This window comes from Centrocercus urophasianus, unplaced genomic scaffold (genome assembly GCF_019232065.1).
Source record: "Centrocercus urophasianus isolate 14NV4802_14NV808 unplaced genomic scaffold, USGS_Curo_1.0 seq_27, whole genome shotgun sequence".
In the NCBI taxonomy this organism is placed as follows: domain Eukaryota; kingdom Metazoa; phylum Chordata; class Aves; order Galliformes; family Phasianidae; genus Centrocercus; species Centrocercus urophasianus.
The window spans coordinates 7,507,325-7,529,707 of record NW_024884833.1 but is presented as its reverse complement, the minus strand read 5'-3'; the positions used below and the strand labels follow the sequence as shown (position 1 = coordinate 7,529,707).

Genomic DNA, 22,383 nt, shown 5'->3' with positions numbered 1-22,383 from the left:
AGGTAATTTGTTCCTCTGATTACTCTTTTTTTTTCTTCTTCAGTTCAATGGTAGGATAATCAAACAATACTGAACCATTTCTACATTTAATGATAGCTCCTATCTGCACCATTTTGTTAAGATCAGCAATCTCCACTAAAGTGAGTTTTGGTTGCCCTTTTTAAAAAAAACCTTAAAAAAACAGAAGGACTTCAGAATTTTCATACATGTAACCTACTAATCTGCAACTCCAAATACATTAGATTGAGGAGACCTAACTTAAGGAATGATCTTCAGAGAGTCAGCCTTTCCAAGTTGATTCACTTTAACATGAAGAGAATCTACATCTCTGCCTGTGCTCTGACATCTTGTTTTGTGTTCCTATATGCTTGTAACATCCCTTATGGCATACTGAAGATAAGGTTATTTTCCTTATGACCCCACATATAAAATTCCCTGCTACCATCTCTCACTGCTATCCGCCAAGACTGTTGTATCTACTTAAATTATCATATGTTCCCTTTTTGTAAAGGAAGTAGGTCACACTGCAGGGGGAAGGAATGCTCACACAGAGCTGTAAATGCATTATTACTGTCTCTCCACTATCCCAGGGAGTAATGCATTTGTGGCCATACTGCTCCTCAATGAAAAGTGGAAGTATTTGTATAGACTCTTCTTCATTCAAGAGGAGTCTGTAATAGAGCAAGAGACAGTGGGAAGAGCCAGGTGTAGAGAGAACAGTAATCCACAACTTGGTCTAAAAACCCTTATTAATTCATTTTAATTTATACAGATTAACATATATCTTTCCTGCTTCTCTGTGGAGTGGAAATCCTCCTCAGCAGATACACTTAGTGTCAAATTCAGAGTGAAGAACATACGCACCATCTGCCAGGGTCCCTGTATTCTCTTGTGCAACAATACACTTCTTCCCTCTTCCCACTTCCTTTCCCATTTCAGTTCCTGTTCATTGTCTCACATTTTCAGTAGACAGAAAAAGATAGATTAAATTGTATTTCAAATTCAACTGTATAAAATATTTCCTGCATTCTCATTATCACTACTTTGCTCCAGAAAGGTACAAGTGACCCATACTAACAGCATGAATTAAAGAAGAGTTTGGTTGTTCTGCCAAAGCAGTTGCTACAAGTCAGTACTTCTACATACTGTGATATGTCTAGTAGTTCTTTTCAGCTGCTGCAGAACTAAATCTTTGTTTAACTTCTATCAAAAAATACGAGGCATGAAGATTTCCTGGTTTTCTTTCCACCAGATGATCAACATGGACTTATTCTCTACAACATTCTAACTCTACTAATTAGAAACAATAAATTTTCAAAACTGTTTTTAGTTGAGAAAACTGCCATAGCATAGGAACTTTCATATATGAAAGGATAATGTTCTAATTAGACCCCACTAAGTTGTAAGAGAGTAAGTACTATAATGTTTCACCAAGAGTCAGTGGTGCTGAGGAATAGACTTTCCAATATCAAGGGTAGTGGTTCAAGTTCTAATATTCCAGATGATATTGTTTCTTTCTGCTGCTGGGCCTTTATTTTTGCAAGCAAGAACTTTAGCACTGAGAAGGAACCTAGAAGTGGTTGTTCTTTAAAATTCTGGAAGATCGGAATACACAAAAACAAAATGACTTCTATGAGTGGACTCAGGAACGGAGTAGCTTTTTGTGTATTTTTTTTAGCTAGTCCTGTGTAGCATCAAAAACGTTGACAACAGTAATGCTCCCAGTTTCACAGAATGAACTGTGAGTTTATTTCTGCTAATTCACTGATGGGAAGAGGCCTACAGTTTGCCAAGAGGTGCTAGTCTCCCTCAAATCTAGACTGTCAATGTGTTTTTCTTGTTTTTGTTAGGAAATCCTACAGAGCTGATCACTTGAATGACCTGTCATTCATTGTGTGGGAACTGAAAGAAAAACTTTGGAGATGAGATACCCCTACATGGCCTATGCGTTTTTCTCTAGGAAGGTGTTTTTCAATTTTACTATGACACTTACAGCAATTCCTATCTTTCAAACCCAAACAACGAAAACAACTTGTGATGCTTATCTACCTTATTTAACTTATCTAACTCCTATTTGTTTCACCCTTAACTGAAGTTAAAAGGTTTCCTGATATATCTGATTTGGTTGCCTTTTTCTTTTTTTTTTTAATTTCAGACTTATTAATGAATCTTTGCGGGACCAGTTGCTAGTTACCATCCAGAAGACTTTCACATACACTCGAACCCAGGCACAGCACCTCTTCATTATCCTCATGGAGTGCATGAAGAAGAAGGAGCTGGTACGTTTACACATTACAAAGGGACAAAGATAGAGTTCAATGCACTGGTTTGACTGAGCTTTTCAGATGCCTGTTAAAGAATTTCTTCAATCTGTTGATGCCTAAAGGATATTATTCTATATTACGCTGATTTTTGTTTGCTTTAATCTACTTCCTGATTGAAGTGATAAATCCAAGTCTTCTCACTTTGTAAATTCCCTTACATTTACTTTGACAGGGCAAAATATGGCATATGACCAATAATAGCGTAGGGATATTTTTACTTCTCAGTCATTCTTAGGGACATTGTGATTAAAATTTGACCCTTCTCAACTACAGAAAACGTAATAAAGCATGATTATTTATATATCATTGGGACCATATTCTAAGGGTACTGTAGAGTTACTGTAGAATTTCTGTGGGGCTACTTTTATATTATGGAGACAACAGTAAAAGAGAACAGCTTGTATCCAAAGTTCTTATTCTGTAGAGGCAAGAGTGTCCATTTACACATATCTATACTTGCTTGCAGAAGATAAGATCTCTCAACAATTTCCAGGACCTCCATGAAGATACTGTTGTAGCAGCAAAAGCAAAACCACATTTTAAAGTTATTGGGATTAAATTCCAGTACTTTCATTAGTAGTAGTAAAAAAAACTATCTGAAAAGTCATCCTTCCTTTTTGTAATTTAATCCTTTTGAGATTTGCTTTCAGTTTGTATTGCAGCTTCCTGGAATTCCAGGCTGATGATAGCTTGTTCTGTAGGGTAACAAGAGGATGTGAGGATTTTTTACAGAAGTTTGGTATTCTGCAACCATTTGAGTTTTTTGTGCTTTCATCTTCAACAATGCCTTTTAGTTTCAGTTGAAATTGAATGGTTGGAATAAGGGAGAAGGGAGGGTAAAAGGGAAAGAGAGAGGAAGACAGGAAGGAGAGAAAGTGAGGAGAAGAATGCAGCTCTGGATTGCTCCAGACATCTAAACAAGAACATGTTGGACTCTGAACAACTTTTACTCCTGCAAAGTTGAATGTGAAATTTTAATCTGTAGCATTCATGCCAATAATTCTGCCCTGTGCAAGTGTGTGTCTTTGTTACAAGTTCATCTGTAGATATGTAACCTATCTCACTATGGATATTCTTTACCCATATGTCACTGAAGAGCTATCAGCCAGGGGATGACATGTCCCTAAGTGCTTTGAACTTTCATTTCTTAACACAAACCCAGCCATATTTAAAAGAAGACATGAAAACAGTGTTCCTCTGCGGTATCTTGGTTTTACTCACAATGTTATTTTTAACAGCATTGTGCTAGAACAATTTTATGTCTGAAGTGTGATTGCTGGAGGTTGCTGTCTCTTGTGAGAACTCAGGATCATGGCTGTGAAACTGATCATTTCCCTAAGTTCATGTGTTTCTGTGTGCCTGACTGCCGGACTGTGGGGCTGCTGAAATCATAGGCATCATAGAAGGCCCTGTGAGAGCAACTGCTGATATTGCAGCATGCAGATAAGGTATTATAGTATGCATCAAAACAGATAAGTGCAAACAGATATAGGCAGGAAAATGGTCTTACAGTACAGTACATAAAGACAGATAAATTGCAAATGTGGAGAGAAAATGTGAAAAGAGAAAAAAAAAAAAAACATAATGTAGTCTGAAAAGGGACACAGAACTGTCTTGGAAAACAAAATTTCCTACTTTACCTACTTAGATTGTACAAAAAGACAGCAATCTCTTTTTTAAATCTGACAGAAGTGCAGTAGCCAGAGGAAAAAATGTAATCACAAGAAAAACTGCATGCTTTATAGGAAATCAGACTTTTCAAGTTCTAACATTTTGGACTTCATTCTTAAAGAATTAATTGTATGCCCAGGTAGCATCATTATTAGATGTCTAATATTTCATTTATTTTCTGAAGAGTAAGTTTGTTTGATGAAAAAATGTGAGTACATAAGATATGTGATGAGATGAGACCACAGAGGATGAGAGATCAAAGTTGCCTGGATTTGCAAAACAGAAATTTCCACTAGCCTATTTAATGAGTAGTTTTGATTAGATTGTAAACTTAGCTGTCTTTGTGCTGTGTACATCTGAGTTTGTATTCAGAAGCATATTTGGACAACGTGCTTAATAAGATATATAGTATAAAAATCTATTTTAAGTCAAGTAGACTGTGTGTAAGTGTAGGTTACAAAGACAGGAAAATGGCCTGCATATACTTCTCTGTTGTTACTCTTAGAGTTATTAAAAATATTTACCCAGAGAAGTCCCTAAAGTACGAGCAGGAATGCTTACTAAACCTAGGGTGGGCAGGAAACAGTGTTTTAAAGTCCAACCAACAAGTTTTTTCAATAAGTACTATGAGCCTACTGCTGCAGCTCACGAGAAGCTAAAACAGCCCATTAGTCCAAAGGCACTATGAAATTAGATTCCATATTTATTAAAATAAGAAAGAGAAAAGGAGAAAGAGACAGTCTTCAAGAGTGTGTTTTTGTTCTCTAGTTCTATTGTGAAGTTACCCCTCTCAATACAAAGAGCAGGTGGGTGTGCAGCCTGAGGACTCTGCTGTGCCTCAGCAGCTGGGGAGGCAATCCCTCAAAGAGCAGAGTAGTAAAAAATCTGCTTCCCCTGATAGGCTCTGTAAATATGTTGGGCTGTTGTTCTCTTTCCAGCTGTGCAAGTGAGAATCTATTTGTCTATCAATAAATAAATTAGCTTTACTGATTTATTTATTTAGTAAATTTAGTAATTTATTTAGTAAGCTTTACTGCCCTTGAAAACAGTAATTCTGGCTTCTGAGTTATCTGACAAAGACATGCTGCTCCACTCTTTTAAGAGCATTGAATCATTCTGAAGCTTAGACTGGCATATTGCTGGAGTGCTGTGTTCCCAAGTCACGATGTGTATTTCTCAAAAGTCAGCATGTACTCTCCATTGAGCAGATTGGGTCCATCTGGAGAACAGAGAGAATAGAAAGAGGGAAGCTTGTTTGGGCAGGCTTTGGGGACAAAACACTTTGGCAAGCTGGAAAGGTACATGTTACTGAAAACAAACACACTTGTTGCATTTATATAGATTTTTCATAAGAATAATGGTTCCTGAATAGTGACAGTTAACAGATAAGTCCAGTCTTTATGCCTTAGTAATCAAAAAACACCACATTAACTGTGTGCTATATGCTGATTAAGTTTGATTTCTTACTGCTAACATGACAATTGTCTGCTAAACGTATTTTCCTAAATATTTAAGGTTCACTGTCTACATTAACTGAATTAACAGTGTCTTGTCTATAGAAATATTACATCAAGGGTTTGCAGAAGGAATGTATTGACAGTGGACATAGGTTTGCATGCACCTGTGAATTCCTGGAACTTGTTTATGCATTGAGCCCACAGGCACAATTTGACATAGATTGCTCTGAAAGCCTTTTATTTATCTCCATGGAAACTACAACAGTTACTGTGAGCACAATAACACTCTCCGATATAACAAGTTCTCAGCTACAAAACACATTTTTTCCAAAATAGTCCCCACCATTTGCTCTGCATTTTCACCAGTGTTGTACAACAGCCTGCATGTCACACTTGTAAAAATCTGCACCAGTGGAGGTGCCCCTCTCTGATGCCAGCTGTCATCACTGCTGAAAAGCACCACCCACAATCTCACTGTGCTCACATCCACTGTTTGGTCTCCATTAAACATTCTGCAAGCACTGGTAAACGTCAATGGGTGCCATTTTTTCTGTATGGAGGAATTTAATTCCACACCTTTGCTTCATACACACTTCCATGTCAGAAACCATTCTGTCAGAGTGCCCCTCTGCTGCCATCTGTCATACAGCAATAACATGTAGTGGAATACTGATGGGAAGGTCCAGCCTCTACTGCTATACCACTAGTGTCAACCTCTGACATGGTGGGCTAACATAATAAATAGGAGACATTACTTTCTGTGTAGATCTTGTAGTTTCTTGCTAAAAAAGAAACAAGCAAATCCCATCTCTGTTTCTGGTCAGCAAGTTATGGGTATTTTTCTTCGTTTCTTCTGTGGTCTACTGTTTTTATGCTTTGGTGCACTGTGATGAACATGACAGCTATTTTCACAGATGGAACCAAATTCTCCAAAGTCCAAAGGTGCAGTTTATGAGCAACCAGTGCTGAAAGGCTAACGTTCTTACCCCAGTATTATCTTACTAGTCAGGGCTTTAATTCAGTTTACTCTTACTTACTCGAAGTACTGAGAAGCTAGTGAGAGATTTAGTAATTCCTTTTCTAGACTTATTCATCAGAATAAGTCTAGTTCAGAAACTAGAAGGGTTTCTGTTTTATCTGGCTGAAAAGCCTGGAGCAAACCTGTCCGCGTTTATGGAAGATTCTGGAGAAAGCTTACCCCGGTCATGTTATAAATTGAAATTATAAAAATAATCTAGTGTGTTCTAATTTCTGCGCTAAGAATTTTGAAAACAGTTGCTCACTTTGAAGAAAAAAGATATTTTGTATAATAATGATGATCTTGAATGTCTTTCCAACCTAAATGATTCACAATTCTCTATAGTGGCTGCAAAACACAGTGTGCTTTGTGCTTTTGATCAGGATGCGCAGGTTAAAGAATTAGTAAGATCCTAGACAAGCATTCTATGTAAGTGTTTAACGTATATATGAGTATGTTCTGAATTAAATATCAGCTAAATCAAATGGACTTTTAAGAAGTTACTGGCGTATTTCCACATTATTTTTTTAGTCCTTGACAGTTGGGGTGTTCATTCTAGCCCATTTTTTAAAGAAATCAAGTTTCATAAACAAATTATTTTGGCTAAGATTTTGTCATGCTGATGAAGTCTTTTTTTTTACAAGAGGTAGAAAAGGGAGAGGTGGCTTGTCAAACAGTAAAAATCATTATTCCTGCAAGCATATAATTGCTGTGAACAGCATGTAATTTGGCAGTAAGTACCTGGAGCAGCAGAGCATCAAGAAGCTGATAATCTGCAGCTTGCTGGAACAACTCTCACCCATGGAACATTATGTGAGATTTCCAATTTGAAGTGTCCTGATGGTTATTAGTCCTCTGAGCACAAATGGAGGGGCAGTGCCTCTTCAGCAGAAACTGTGACAGCTCTCCTAATTGTGATGAAAGTTAAATCTCTTGTCCAGTCATTTCGGATCAATACTTTTGGACAAGAATGAAGGGCAACCTCTGTAAGTGTTAAGGTTTTACAAGGTAGTTTTGCATTCTATAAGCCTTATTTGATTCCTTTTTGCTAAGGAGACGATATCATATTTTATTTCTCCAGCTGCCAAGAAGATGGCTGAAGTTATTTGCACTTTGCCATTGACTCCTTAGATAACTAAATCTGTACTAGGGCCAGAGTATATATTTTAGGAATTCTGAGAACAATTTCAAAAAGCAAAACAGCTACTTATCTCAAATAGATAGATAGATAGATAGATAGATAGATAAGAAGACAAAGGCAACTGTTGTAGCTGTTGCATTACACTGAAGCCTTGGGAAGCTCTCAATCCTAGCTGCTGCTTTTCAGCTGCTGGCAGATGAGGCTGGTCTTCTGCAGACAGAAAGTGCAAACATGTCAGACAAACTGTTGAAGCAATTTAATTATTTGGTTATTTATTTATTTGATCCATCGTGGATCATTATATGCCATCTTCTACACAAGCCTGCAAGGATCAACTATCTTTTTTAACATCAGCCACCTAGAGGACTGCAGAAAATTCCTAATCTATTATTTACATTCGCATTCAGTAAATAGGCATTTTCTCATTTATTTGGTGCATGCTGCCTGCACAATTGTCTCACATGGAGTCACTTGTAGATACTAATGTAACTTTCTGCTTAAATTTACAGCTTTTTGCAGATTCAAAACATTTCTTTTGTCTTTAATATGTAAGATTGTGGAAGCATCTATTACCCTAATAATGAAAGCCAAGGCAGAAAGTTATCATGTGGCCATCAAGTTCCACATGAGATAATACAGACTAATTTATGCAAGCAGGAAGTTGGAAGGATTCAATGCAGCGTAGGCACTCCATGTAATGTTCTTTAGCCTTTCTTACCACCCAGCTCCGACATGCTGGAGCTGTAATTTCTTTTGCCTTTTTTAGAATTTCTTACTTCACTTTCTACAGCTTCAGGTGGAGCATGGAGAACCATTAATTACTGCTGTAACATCTTAGTCATAGACAAGAAGCTCACCTCATGAGATGGAGGTTCTCCATATAGCAACATCTGCCAATTTACCATCCTTCAGAAATATAATAACTGATCTGCCTTTTCCAAGTATTATCTGCTTTGTATTAGCAGCAAGCCAGCTGCAAAACTAAAGATTCATGGATATTTTTGTTGCCTGGTTTCTGTGCATTGTCACAATATTATTGTAATTTTGAGTACAGTATAGTCATTCACATGCATCATTTATAGTGAAGCAGCTTGGGAGCCTATATACTGTCAGACCATTTGAGAAGATGCTGCACAGAAAAATAAGAAATTTAAATTTAAAATGAACTAAGAGGCCCAAACCTTAATGCTGTAGCTATCCAACTGACTCACCACGCTTCTCTTTAAGGTTAACATTAGAATACATATCTGAATATGTCTTACAGACAATTTGTTTAAGGCAATAACTTGCAAGACATAATTTTTCAGTATATACAGGAGTGGGAACAGACAAATTGGAATTTCATTCTCTTAAAGAAATGGAATATTAAATCTATCCCTCTCAGTGGTGAGCTTTTAATTAAACTTTGTCTTGAAGTAAAATTGGGTTTTACAGTAGTTAGTATCTTTGAGCAAGAGAAGGAGTATGCACTAAATTGTCTAAGTAAAAACCCAGAATGACATTGGCTTACTTTGCTGTTTTTCACAGAACTTGTACTTCTAAGGCTTGTTAGCTTAGCAGGAGAGCAAAGACACTAAAGATTCAAGGTACCACAAGAGGCATATTTGTTCAGTAGTAACGTGACATAAAGCAGTGAGTTGCTTTCTGATGCTAAATTTCCAGAATGAGCTAGTGAGACTTGTGTGAGTACAGAGATCCACCAGCATGGGCCTTTCTCAGTAGTTCAGACACAGGCATAGACAGAAGTCAACTCTCATCTTTCTAGTCCGTGCAAGAGTGCTTGTTTGTAAGAAGAGTGCTTTCTGGGAGAAATATTAGTTTTATGGGGCTACATGGCATCTAAGCACTTTGAAAACTTTTTATTCAGGCTTCTCCTTAGTATGTGCTGGAACTGCAGCACAATTCCCGTATCACTAGTGGATCAAAATTTTGGGATAACAAGGGGAACCCTGTATACTTCAGTATACTCCAGTATATTCCAGTATACTAAGGTTCAATTTGACATAAGTCCCACTATTTGGGATTCAGGCAACAAAACCTAAGACAAGAAACCTTTGTTGTTTTATTCACTCTACTGCCTATGTCCCTTTCAGCCTAATAAAGTCACTGCTCAATTTTAGAAGGAAGTCTATAAAGATAGTCTGACATGGTGTCTTGCCAATGCAAGGACCCACTGGTTAGTAGAAGAGATGGAGAAAGTGAACAATGTCACACTTACTCCACATTTCATTGCTGGGTCAGTGTGATAGAGGAGTTGGATTACAACAATTTGTGAACAAAAATGACTACCATCTTGTCATCCAAAAGCATTTCTCTGTTCCTGGATGTTCTCAGACAGTACTCACTCTGCAAGCCTGCATGGAAACACAGCTGTGTTTATCTTCAAAATCTGCTGATGTGTACAGCCCAGCAACCTAAAGGAAAATATCTAAAATATCTAAAATATCTATTCCTCTTCTTATATTCTTCGTGACTTAGAATTTATGTTTATTCGTATTTCTTCAACTTTAAAATCAGGAACTGGTACACCGCCGGTACAGAGTGATAAATGGCCTAATATAACAACAGTACGAAATCACAAGAGAAGAGCATTGTTTTCAATATTTTTATTGCCAAAACCTATTTGCAATCAATATTCTACTGGAAAATAAACATATTCCATCCCAAAAGATTGGCAGTGCTATAAGGCTTAAGAAGTTTATAAGTTTTCACCAAGGGAAAAACTCTGACATTTCCATTAAGGGCTGACAGAGCTGCCTCAGTCTGAAACGAAGGCCCAAAACTACCAATTATAGTGAAAGCCAAACACTGACAGTAATTTCTGTCAAATGACTTTTTGTGCACCTACGTGGCTCCTCATTTGCAGAATTTCTGCCTTTCTTATAAGCTGATTTTTTTTGTTCCTTGCTTGTTACCACACAATGAGTCTGTGACAAATTATTGGATCAGAGAAAAATGTGAAGTATTGCAGTGCTGCCACAAAGCAGAGGAAAATGTAAAAGTTTTGAAACTTTGTAGACCGCATTTAAACTTCTCCCTTCATGTGTCTGCAGCCTCTGCTTTCCTTACTTCAAATTCTCTTTCTTATTCCTCATTATTGGCCACCCAATTTGGCCACCCTCTTTCTTCCTTAGTGTTTTCCATTTACTCACCCGCTCACTTTGATCTTTGCTATGCCTCCAAATCAAGCAGCTTTTCCCCAGAGCCAAACAGAATTATTTACTGCAAGAAATAAATGTTTTCCCATATTATCTGAGCCCTTTTGTCGCTTTGCACAACTGACTTCCTTTAATGTTTTGTTTTACTAAGCATTTTTATTTTCAGGGGAATTTTCCTCTAAAACATTCAGGTAGGCCTAACTAAATTAGAAATGTCAGCATGTGCTCTAGAAGGAACTACATGATTTGCTGAACCTGTCCTCTCAAGCAGGGGAGTTTCAGATTATATTAATAACCGTATCTGTTGGGTTGTTTGGTTTTGGTTGGTTTTTGTTTGTTGTTTTTTTTTTCAGAAAAAGAGGTGTTTTTTTTCTGATCCAGATGCATACAGTTAGTGTGTTTACCGTAGGTAAGATTTAAGGACATTCAAAAATTGTATGGAGATAGAAGGAAAAAAAATCACTTTGAATAGTTTTAAATCATGGTGTATTTTCTCCTGATGTGATAATGAGATGGTAGTGAGGAAAAATTCTGTCTCTAAACGCATGAATAATTTGCAGCATTCTGAAGAAGCTATGAATACAGGAAGTAAAGAGAGTTGTTGGCTGCATTCTCTCTTCTCATCACTCTCACCCTGCTTTTTCTTCTGTCTTCAGCTATCCATTGTCTAGTCAGCAGGCATTGTCAGTCTGAGGTGTAGAGAATGATATTTCTTCTTTATCTCTTGTCTCAGTGACTGAGGGGTAAAATGCTTCTCAGTGTAATGGTGCTTTCTCCCTGCTTATATGATGTTGCCAGCTCTCTCTCCAAACAAATACCAAAATCTATATATATTTCAGATTTTAATTCTCATGCTAAAGTGGCTGATATTAACCTTATGGTACAAACAGTGCTCACTGTAGTAGTACATTTTAAAAATACTAACAGCAGCCTGGTGACGCATAACCATTAACATTCAATCCTCGGCCCTTATACTGTCCTGTTTAATTTTCAGAATAAGTCCTAGAAAGAAGTGGTATGGTGGGTGAGGAAGAGAGGGTTTACTTTTGTTTAGAAGAAGCATTAAAAGAGGGAGCAAATACTTTGATAGTTGGGAATAACCTTTATGTCCCGTGATTATTTTCACCAAATCCTGTTTTGAATATTTGCAAAGTATTTCCTTGAGATGAATTCTCTTCCCGTGACCCAGATTTACAATTAATGATGACAGTGACTGCTGCCCTAGCTACAGCTTTAGCTCTCCTTCTAGAGGTAAAATCAGCTTCATACAATCAGAATATGAACCTGTTTGCGCATAGCAGTTTGTACTAAGGAAGTTTTATCATTTACATATTCAACTAGGCCTGAAAACAGCAAACTATGGCAGGCCAATGCTGGCTTAACGAGGAATATAAAAAGTAAAGCATATTTTAGTGCCAAGGATTTTGCCATGGGTCTCTGTGAATTGCTTGTCAGATAATTTCACTTGCTTCAGTGTGTCTGCCTCACACTAAACTGCCCTCTCCACACTCTATATCTCTGCTTTGTCCAAAGTTGTAAGGCACATAAGTGCAAGCAGTTACAAAGAAACTGGGCGGAGGACCAGGTTCTAAGAATTCAGAAGTTTCACAGTTAGGATATCACAACTTACATCACAACCCACAACGTTTATGTCTTCCTAAGCATCTCAGTGCCCACACCCCTCCAGCAGTTGTCTTACTCACCTGTACTTCTGTTTGACAACATCTCCCATTCTCAGCATCTATTAGATACATATTTTCTTAGCTGATCTTATAATTTTGCAGCTCCCATTAAGGGGATACTTATGCATATACTCATAGTGTCATAGAATCACTGACTCATTAAAGTTGGAAAAGATCCTTAAAAAACATTGAGTCCCACTCCTCTGCAGTGAACAAGGACACCTGCAGATGAATCAAGGTGCTCAGAGCCCAGTACAACCTGACAAGAGAGCTTATCTGTATACTCACTATGATCTGTACTTCTAAAGTAACCGTACATTTACATGCACACTAAACTTGAGAAATCCTAGATGTCAGTAAAAGATCTGTGTCTCCCAATGTGTCACTCATTTCTGAGAGTCTGGTTCCTATTTACCACTCTTAGTTAAAATAGTAGTGTCACAGAAGTGCAATGCTGTAACACCATGAAGGTAAATAAAAAAGAGGATGCATGATGCTAGGTTAAACTGACCCTACTGAGAAAGAAACTGCATAGAGCAAAGGAAAAGGGAAATTCAAAGAAATCTGCCAAATAGGAATTAAAATGATACTAAATAGAAAACAGAGCTATTTTAATGACTGCTTTTAATGAAGTTTCAGATCAGATAATCTGTTCTTTTTGATCTTTCCACCCACCCCACTCCTACCCACCACTCCATCACTTTTTGTCATGCTTCTTTTTTCTCTGTTCTTTTGGTTCTTTATTTGCTTTCTACCTGCCTTGCCTGAAAATTAGGTTACTACCCTGCTGGACTGTAATTATTGCTGACAAGGAGCACAGTGTACTGCAGTCTCCGTGCTTGCAATGAAGGTCTGTTTTAGCTCAGTGATTTCTTATAGCACATTATCTTAGGAAGAACGAGGACACTTCTAGGCTTGCTTTTTTTGTGTGTTTGTTTTTTTCCTGGATTTTAATCCTGTTCACATTCAGGTATTTCAGTAAAATCAGAAATGAGATAGAGGAAAGATCTTCCCAGGGATTTTTGTTGTTTATGTTTTGATTGTGTCTTTTCCTGCTTTTAAGGGAAATCCATTTCACAGAGGCAGAATTGGCAGAGCCCAATGAGAGGCTTTCTCCTGTATTGGTGGTACCTCTATTTTTTCCTTCCATTGTAGAACTAAAACAACAATTTGCCTGGTGGGTCTTAACCTCCTCCTTCTGAGAGGAGCCCATCAGAGCTGGTGATCCCCTCCTCCCACTTCACCATCTTCCTCCCATACTTATCTTAAGTGGGAGGGTCCCCTCTCTTTACATATGAAATTCAGCCTCACACAAACACAGGAGCACAAAGTGTCTGCTACCTACTGGACTTTATCTATAGATCACCATGGGCAGACCAAAAGGAAGACAAACTTTAGAGCTATATTTAGCAAGAATCTGGATGGCCCTTAGCTCTGCTTTTGTAGTTTGTTGAGATAGCCTTTATTAATGACTTGGAGCCACTTTTGCATGCCTCTTTCGGTTGCATTTTTATCTTAAGATTTAACTCTTCCTTTAGTACAGTTTAACCTTCTTTTCTTTGTAAGGGATGTTAATATCACCTGTATTGTATTTGTAAGGAAGTGAGGAAAAAATATATTTTAAAAATGCCTGTGCTGCTATTGGTAGTCACACTTGTTCACTCAGATGCCTCAGGCAGTTACCTGAAAAATTCATTTCAAGCCAATAAATAGCGTGAACACTGAGGAAGAAAAGGAGGAAAATGGGAAATAAAAAAACGGCCAATCCCCAAAAAATGTTCTTCTAAAATAATCAAGTTCAGCATCAACTATTGAAACCACTGAAAACATGGAAGTAATAACATGGCCCAAAACCCGAGACAAAAAGGATATTTGATTTTGGAGTGGTTTTTCTTTTTTGAGCAGAAATCGTTTTCTGGCTCAAAAGAAAAAAACTGAGAAAATCAAATGGTAATTCTTCTTTCTACAAAAATTTTATTATGATTTTAAAAAATAGGAAACTATTTTGTAGATTACAGTTTTAATCAAATCAGCGTAAAGAACATTTATCAGCTGAAGTTAATCTTCCTTCTTTCACATCAGTGCAAAAGAATGGCTAGGGTTAGTCTAACTACCAGTGCATCTTTTTTTCTTTTGCTAGGACAAGCAAGTCTTAAACATACATTTTTTTTTTTTTAGCCTTAGTATTTTGTTTTGTTTTTAATAATTTAATGCCCTGGATTTTATATGCATACTTACAGTCTTGTTTTGCCTTTTATATTGTTTTTTTCAATAAGATTACTTGGAGGCTACAGCTACTACGGCAGGCTCAAACAGCAGTGCAGTGGGTTTAAACATGAAGTGGATCTTTTTCAACATGAATGTCTCTTAGGCACTGTGTCTCTTCTTTAAAGAAGAAAAGCTTTTATTATTGTCAGTGTTATCAAGTGGTTTTCAGTGGCAAATGCCTATCAAGAGATAGCTGATAATAGAGTTTACTGGCCCAGATGTTTTCCTTCAGCGTGGCAGTTTTGTATACACTAGTGCAGTAGCACCTGTAACCTGTTCTAACAAGGCCCTGGTAAATGGCATAACAGCATCAATGTGCTATTACTTAGTTTCAGCACTGATTTATCCACTAGTGTCTAGGGAAAAGGCACCCAGAAGATGTCAAATAAATTAATGTTTCTTGAAACTAGATGAGTAAATTACAATCAGGAAAAAAATGCCAGAAAAACAGGCCTCGAGCATGAGGGACAGATTGACTTTTTATGAGTCCTGGAGATATTGAACATTTCTCAGTGCAAAGTCTGCGTAAATACTTTGCAAAGTGTCCCTATGTCCTTATTACTCTAACTACAAGAAATAAAGAACACTAGGAAAACTAGAAAGGGTGCATAAGTATAGGAGTAAGCCTGTGGTTTAAGAGCAGTTGTTGTCTCTTCATACTTAATGAATTCCTAAGTAAAAGACATGCTTTCTCGATGGCACAGTGAAGAGAGGGTTTAGTATAAGACATTGGGATTACATCCAGCAGTGAACAGTGCACTTTTCTTTTTCTCTCAGTGTATTTCAAAGCTTCTTTATATTACTGCTTATCTCTGTTTAAAAGTGGCACAAAAAAAACAGAGGGGCAGCATTTGTGGCTGTGTTTCTAAAAGAAGTTGTGAGAAAAGACAGAGGGCAGGCACAACCCTCCTCGTTAATGAATGTCATGACATCAGCCAGGTGTAAAGCTTCAGTTGGAGATGCATTCCAGGTCTATCAGAGATCCTGAGGGTTCCTCCAGTGTGTTCTGGGGCTGAAAATATAGCTTAGATATTCTCCCTCTCCCATTGCATTGTTCTTGGATCATGAATTGATACTGAAGAAAAAAAGGTTCAGCAACATGGCTTTGCCAAGTAAGGTACAAGTGGTGGTGATGATCCAAATGGTATATCAGCCAGCATGCTGCAATTTATATGCCTGATTTATTCTGAAGACAGTGACAACTCAAATACTTTCCAACATTTACTTCCAAAGATACAAATGAGCAAGACTGTAACTGAAGAACACTGCAGGTCAGGATTAAAATTTTATATTCAGAGATGCATGAGAAAGTTCAGTACTTGTCAAACTACAGTGCAGTTTCTATTTTAAATTCCCCACTTTGTGAATGTAGTAACACATGTGTGAAGTTTCAGGACAACAGTGGAAAGAAGAAACAAGCAATCTTTCTCCATACTGTGGGAAAACATAACAGGGCAAAGACAAGCCTGTAAATTCTAGATTGAGTTGAGGCTTGAGACAACAATTTGACAGATAACTAGCTGTGAGAAGTTTCTGCAAAAATAAAGGTGCATGAATAAGAGTAGCAAAATGCTTCAGGTTGTCATAAATCTTCTTCATGGTCTGTGACAGGAGAGAAAGCAGTTGTGGAGAGGGAGAGTTAGCCTGAACCACTGTGAGAGGCTGAGCATACCTGTTTCTGTCCTGAAAGATTTCGTGCTTTCAGAACAGGCTGAAGTCGGTAACATCATCTGACTCATTGAGCTGCTAACCTTTGAGCATTTTGAAAGGAATAACCATGAGAATTTGCCTTGGTTAAGATTTAATTTCTGTTTGAGTCTTCAGAATGAGTCTCAAAATGATCAAAACTCTGGTTTGAGTCCAAACACTTTTTCTATGCCCATCTCTAATTTAATTATCTTCTTTTTCTTTATTTTACCCTTTGGGTTTTTGCTAGATCTCTTACACATACTAATAAAGTAGCAGTTACTATCTAAAGGTACCCTTTTTATTCAAATTTAAATAAATTTTATGGCTCTACCTTACTTTTGATACCACAGCAATTTGTTCTGCTGGAGCAGGTTGACTTTTTCTGAAAGGGAGGAAGGGGTGAAGTGAATAGAGAAGAAAGGGAAGTTGGAAATTTAGTTCTATATATGGTCCAGTGCACACAAAATTCCCTCAGGTTTAGTGTGATGATAAGCTGTTCAGTGTTTGCAGTTTTTATGCAGCCTTTCAATTAAGCTGGGAGTTCTCTGAGCACACTTTTAGTTTGAGATTTATTCTGTTCTCCCACTGTATGTTCTGAACTGCCTTATTTCAGTATTTTCAGCTCTGATATGCAGATTCCTTTATACGGACTTAAAGAACAAGCAGGGCATCTTGCCATGTGTTGATGCCATGGAGGACAGAGCTGCAAACATGTTTCCAACACCAGCTTGCCAGGCAGCCACACATCCTTTCAGTGCTATGGAGATGCCTCTCATTGCAAAAATAGTATAGGAAATTGCAAAGTATGATGAGGAATTTAATACTCAATCTGTTATGTGGATACACTGTGTTCACATATTTTCATCAGCTGCCAGACCTACCATTGGGAGGGAAGATGTTCCTCCTTCTTGCTTACACAGAAGAGAGGCTGGTCTCATCAGCTCATGTTGTTACTGCGTACTGAGATGATACTTAGAAAAAAAGTGTGTTTCTTCCCACACTAACTGCGGAGAAGCAGCCTGACTGCACTGCAGGGAAAGCTTTCTTGCCAGTCACTGCGAAGGTGAAAAAAAGTTATGAAAAAGTTTGCCTTATCTGTCTCCAGCACGTTGTACTACAGGCACTGATGCCAAAATCTCTGACATCCCTCCGAACACCCTGGGGCTCCCAGGGCCACATGAAGGTAACATAGGTGCAACAGGAGGGCTGCGCTGAATTGCTGGGAATATAATCTGTAGGAATATTGCATCTGATAAACTGAAGCATAGGCTTGATCACTTTCAGTGTTTTCTCTCCCCATTGCTCTCTACCATTCTTCGTGCACTGATAGTTGCCAACAGATGCTGCTGTAATTCAGTGGTGCTGAATGAGTAGAAATCTAGGAATTTAGGGACTACATATGCTCCTGAATATATGCATAAAACATGTTTACAAGATTCCTAATTAAGCGTATCATTTAATTAAAATTTTATGGAGGCAGTCAACAATGACAAAAGGAGAAAACATTACCAGTTATTCTGATCAAAATGGTAACATAGGTTGCCTTAGAAAAGACAAGACAATAACAAAAGACTACAGTCTTGATTGTCTTTATAGAAGCCCAGGAGCATAGGAACAAAAAGAGCAGGGAGATTTGCACTTCTATATGTTTCAGAGTAGTCTTAACGAAGAGTTAAATTGTCTTGAAAGAACAATCCCACAAAATTCATTCTTCATGAATTATGTATCTTACCTAACAGCCTCAAAGCTTATATATAATATCTATCACTGACTACATATGCCTAAAGATATTAGAAGCACAGATCATGTACCTAACTTCCTGCTATACAGAATCATGATGTTGATTGCTGATTTTTTTGCTGAAAACATCTTGTTCATTGCCATATATTGTAAATAAAATCCATAACCTATGACATACCTAATCCATCCTAGTAGTGGGGACATTTAATCTAATGCTAATCTAATACAAGAATATTTTTTTTTCATCTTAATAGAACTTTTATCTTCAGTGAATTTTATCTCACACACACACACACACACACAAAAAAAAAAAAAAAAAAAAAAATAGTTATATTTTAATCCTATATAACAACCTTCTCATGAAATAATTGAGTAAGATAATGATTTTGTAGCCATGGGGAAATTTTGAGATTTGTAGATCTCATTTAATTTCTGCTTTAAAATGTTACTGTGGTTTCAATTATGCTATTGTCTTTTAATGTTTCAGATCACAGTATTTCGCATGGGATCAGAAGGACACCAGGATATTGATTTAGCTATCCTTACAGCATTACTGAAAGGTAATGGAGTTTCACTTCACAGTGAGTCTGTAACAATCCAAATGGATTAACTCTGTGTCTCTACTGTGCTGGAACCTGCATTTATTGGCAGTATGTACCATACCAAGATGGTAAATTTCTACCATGAAATTGAAGTATACCTTTTTCTCTAACTGCTTTCTACAAATCTAGATCTTTCATTAATGTTTAAATAGCTACTCTTATTTCTTCCTCAGTCTTTATTCACCACCTGCAATTGCTGATGTGTCATAAGAAATGTGTTTTCTGTCAGAAGTTACTTCAGAAGATTAGCGCTCACAAGCTAGGTCTAGGAACTTCTCAGGTTTACATTGCCTGATGGCTAATGGAAAATACAGGTGGAAGTTATCTGCTAAAACAAAACTACCATTATTGAAAAATGTTATCTCTAGTCATCCTAGAAAGGTATGGAAACGCTGGGATTCCCTCCAGCCTCCATAGATAGAGCTGAGAACTCAGCTTTTGGAGTGTTAGTAGTTTTGCCCTTAATGTTCTCGGATGGCTTTCTAAGCCGTTACGTGTTACATTTATGCTCTTAAAATATTGTCTTACAAAGAATTTTCTGTTGCTAAAATATTTCCTAATCACAGTTTGTCATAGACCCTGTTCAGGCAACCTTATGTCATTGAGCTTGGCTCTCTTCATCATATGATATTATCACATGGTGCAAATACAGAAAAAGGTAAGATTTTTAAAGCTCTGGAGTATATACTCCAGATAATCCTTATCTGATGAAGGATTATTCACCTAAACTAGAGCAGGGAGGACATGCCCTTCCATTTCTATGGTATTTCTGCAGATGGTATCTGCACATGTTACAAGTATCAGTCACCGTAGTAATCTTGTTGTGTCTTGTTTTCTGTTACATAGCACAAGCGATACTGATTTTAAAAACAGAGACCAAGACATACTAAACAATTTTAAAGAGCATTCTTAGAATCATTAGGGAGTACTCTTCAAAAGGTACCTGGGGAAAGTTGTGCTTCCTGAGGCTCTTCAGCAGCTTTCATCATGCTGCTGACATCCCCATGCTGGAGTAAAAGGGTACATGCTACCATGTGGCAGGTTTGAGTTTCAGTCATAACAAAAAAATTATAGAATTGCTGAGTTTTAAAGTGGTAATGGGAACTAATCTTGCTCATTCCAGAGCTCTGTTTTCTGCTCAGCTTCTTCCAGTGAAAGCTGTAAAAAGTTGTATGAAAAGAAGGAGAGAAGGCCTGAATAATTTTCACCTAACGAGGGGAAAGATTATTTTACCTTTCACACATTAATCCCATTTCTAAAATTGTACTTCAAACATTTAACTCAAAATTCTAAATGGGAGCAGTAAACAAGAACCATCCACCTTAAAAATATAATTGCAAACTGATAGATACAACCACAGAAATAAACTTTAACGATTTTAATGCAGCAGCTTCTATTTCTTTAGGCTTCAATAGTATAATTTTCTCCTCTTTGTTCATTTTGATCAAGATATTAGTGTTTGGCCTGCAAGTAACATAGCTATTTTGCTGCTACTCTGTAGTAACATGTTTTAGCCATCTGTGTAGTTAAATCTCAAGGCACTTTTGATGTCTTGACACAGAAGCTAAAACAAGGTGAAGGAAGGAAAAACAAACTAATTCGAATCAAGGAACAAGAATTGTATCCATCACCAAATTTGTCTTTTCCACCACTGGAAATGTTTTAATTGTAGATCTCATCTTTATCTTAAATATAATTTAAATATACTTTGCTATCCTCAATGTAAAGCATATTCCCTTGCCATTTGTTCTTAAGGCAACCAGTACAACTCTGCTTTTGATTCCTATTACATACAGATACAGATTGTATTAAAGATGTCATTCCACTTTTTCTAGGTATATTCTCAACATTTGAGTCCCTGGAAATATTTTACCACCTTGAAAGCAGTCTTCCAGGAATCTGAAAGAAAAACATCACAGGCCTTGAGTGCTCTCTGTTTGAAAAATTATTTTGGCAATATTTGGATGAGCAGCTGCATTAAGTTTGCATTCTGGGCCTGTGACTGGTTTTCTCTTACCTGTAGCATCCATGTTGCTAGTGACTGGTCCCTTCTCCTCCTCAGTAAAACCAACAAACAAACAAACAAACCTTGTTCTGTCTTCATAATAGCAATGCAAAACATCTTAGGGAACTTATGTTATCTCAGAAGGAGCCTGAACATGTATAAGAGACGTTGACTCCTTCTTTGATATTTGCCTGCATTGATTTTGTAATCTGCTCAATGGCAATAGCATCTTGCTTAAGTTAGTGTAACTAGAATTCCTGCCTCCTCTTCCCTGCTCCTCAACACCTTCTGGTATTGGAGTTACTCAAAGAAGATTGTGTATCTCAGATTCCACTTTATATTTTGTTAATGTGAGATTTCTGATCACAGGGAATAAAAGTCCATAAAACTTTTTAATCAGTGTGCGCAGAGGTGAAATCCCTTGTGTTTAAACAATTCATATATCCTTGTCTATACCATGTCTTCGTACAAAGGTTCTGGGCCAACCTGAAAGAAATCCTGCTTTTCTCTGAGTACATCCTTTCCGATATAAAATCAAGCTGATAGAGAGGCGGAGTTTTCATCCGATCAAGGCATCCAAGTTGGCAGTTTTGAGCCACTTGCATATTGATTTATTGGTAAGCAGATTCAAAGAGTGGATCTGAATTATTTTGAAATTTGTGCGTGTTTAAATTCAGGAATTAATATCTTTCACCCTTCCAGAACCATCTGGAAAGGGTGCATGAAACTGGTGTGTGATTATTTGTTCTTTCCTCACAGTCTGATGAGGATTTTGCAATTCTTGCCAGCTGTTATGTCCATGACACACACCAGTTTAATACTGATCCCGCCCTGAGAAATTTGTTCAGGGAATAGGAGGAGGACAAAGACTGGGAAGCACATAATATCATTTCCTGCTTACTGTGTAAAATATACAATGAGCAAATATTCTCTTTAAATCTGACTCAGGCACACTGCCAAGGCAGGAATTCTCTTGGCCCAGATTTTCCACAAGCCCCAGACTCTGAACTAAACATGTGAGATTATTTCCTTGTTTGTTTTTGTGAGTCACTTGTTTAATCTTGTCAGCAGATCTCTCTTTCTTGGAAGTGAACTCCAGTAAGCCAGAGAATGGCATGCAAACTGATTATCAATTTATATTGCATAGATGTCACAACAGCATATGGTTTGTGAATTCCTGCTCCTTTTTTTTTTTTCATTTAGAAAGACATGCAAATGTGGGAAGTAAATTTCTGATTGCATGATTTTGTAGCAAGTGTATTTATTGATGCAAATTAACTGCTTGTGCTATCTTGAGCAGTTGGAACTCAAACAGCAGTGTATTTTGGCCTGCTAATTGAGCAGAAAGTGTATGAGAGGGAATTTAAAGGCAGCATATGTAGGAGTGCTGAAATATCTGTGCTGTGAAAGGGCATCAAAGATCCTGATCCATGAGACTGTTGCAATGACTGAAGCATACCTCTCATATTTCAGCTTGTGCTCCAGAACCCTTCTCATTGTGATTGTTAATATCAGAAAAGAGGTGTTTTGTGGTATACATATGTAACTTTCTGAGATAAGCCTTTTAGACTAATGCAGAGCTGATGTCTTCGGATGCCTTAAGCCTGTGAATAAGTCATGATTCATGG

At 37.4% G+C, this 22,383-nt stretch overlaps 1 protein-coding gene across 1 annotated transcript in view; it reads left to right on the top strand.

The window, feature by feature from the left end:
* TRPM3 (transient receptor potential cation channel subfamily M member 3) overlaps nt 1-22,383 on the top strand; it is a 254,725-nt gene that overhangs the window by 171,950 nt on the left and 60,392 nt on the right. Inside the window, exons 8-9 of the mRNA XM_042826792.1 lie at nt 2,156-2,279; nt 18,636-18,708. Of these exons, the coding sequence (XP_042682726.1) occupies nt 2,156-2,279; nt 18,636-18,708 (197 nt within the window). The remainder of the gene's footprint in view (nt 1-2,155; nt 2,280-18,635; nt 18,709-22,383) is intronic.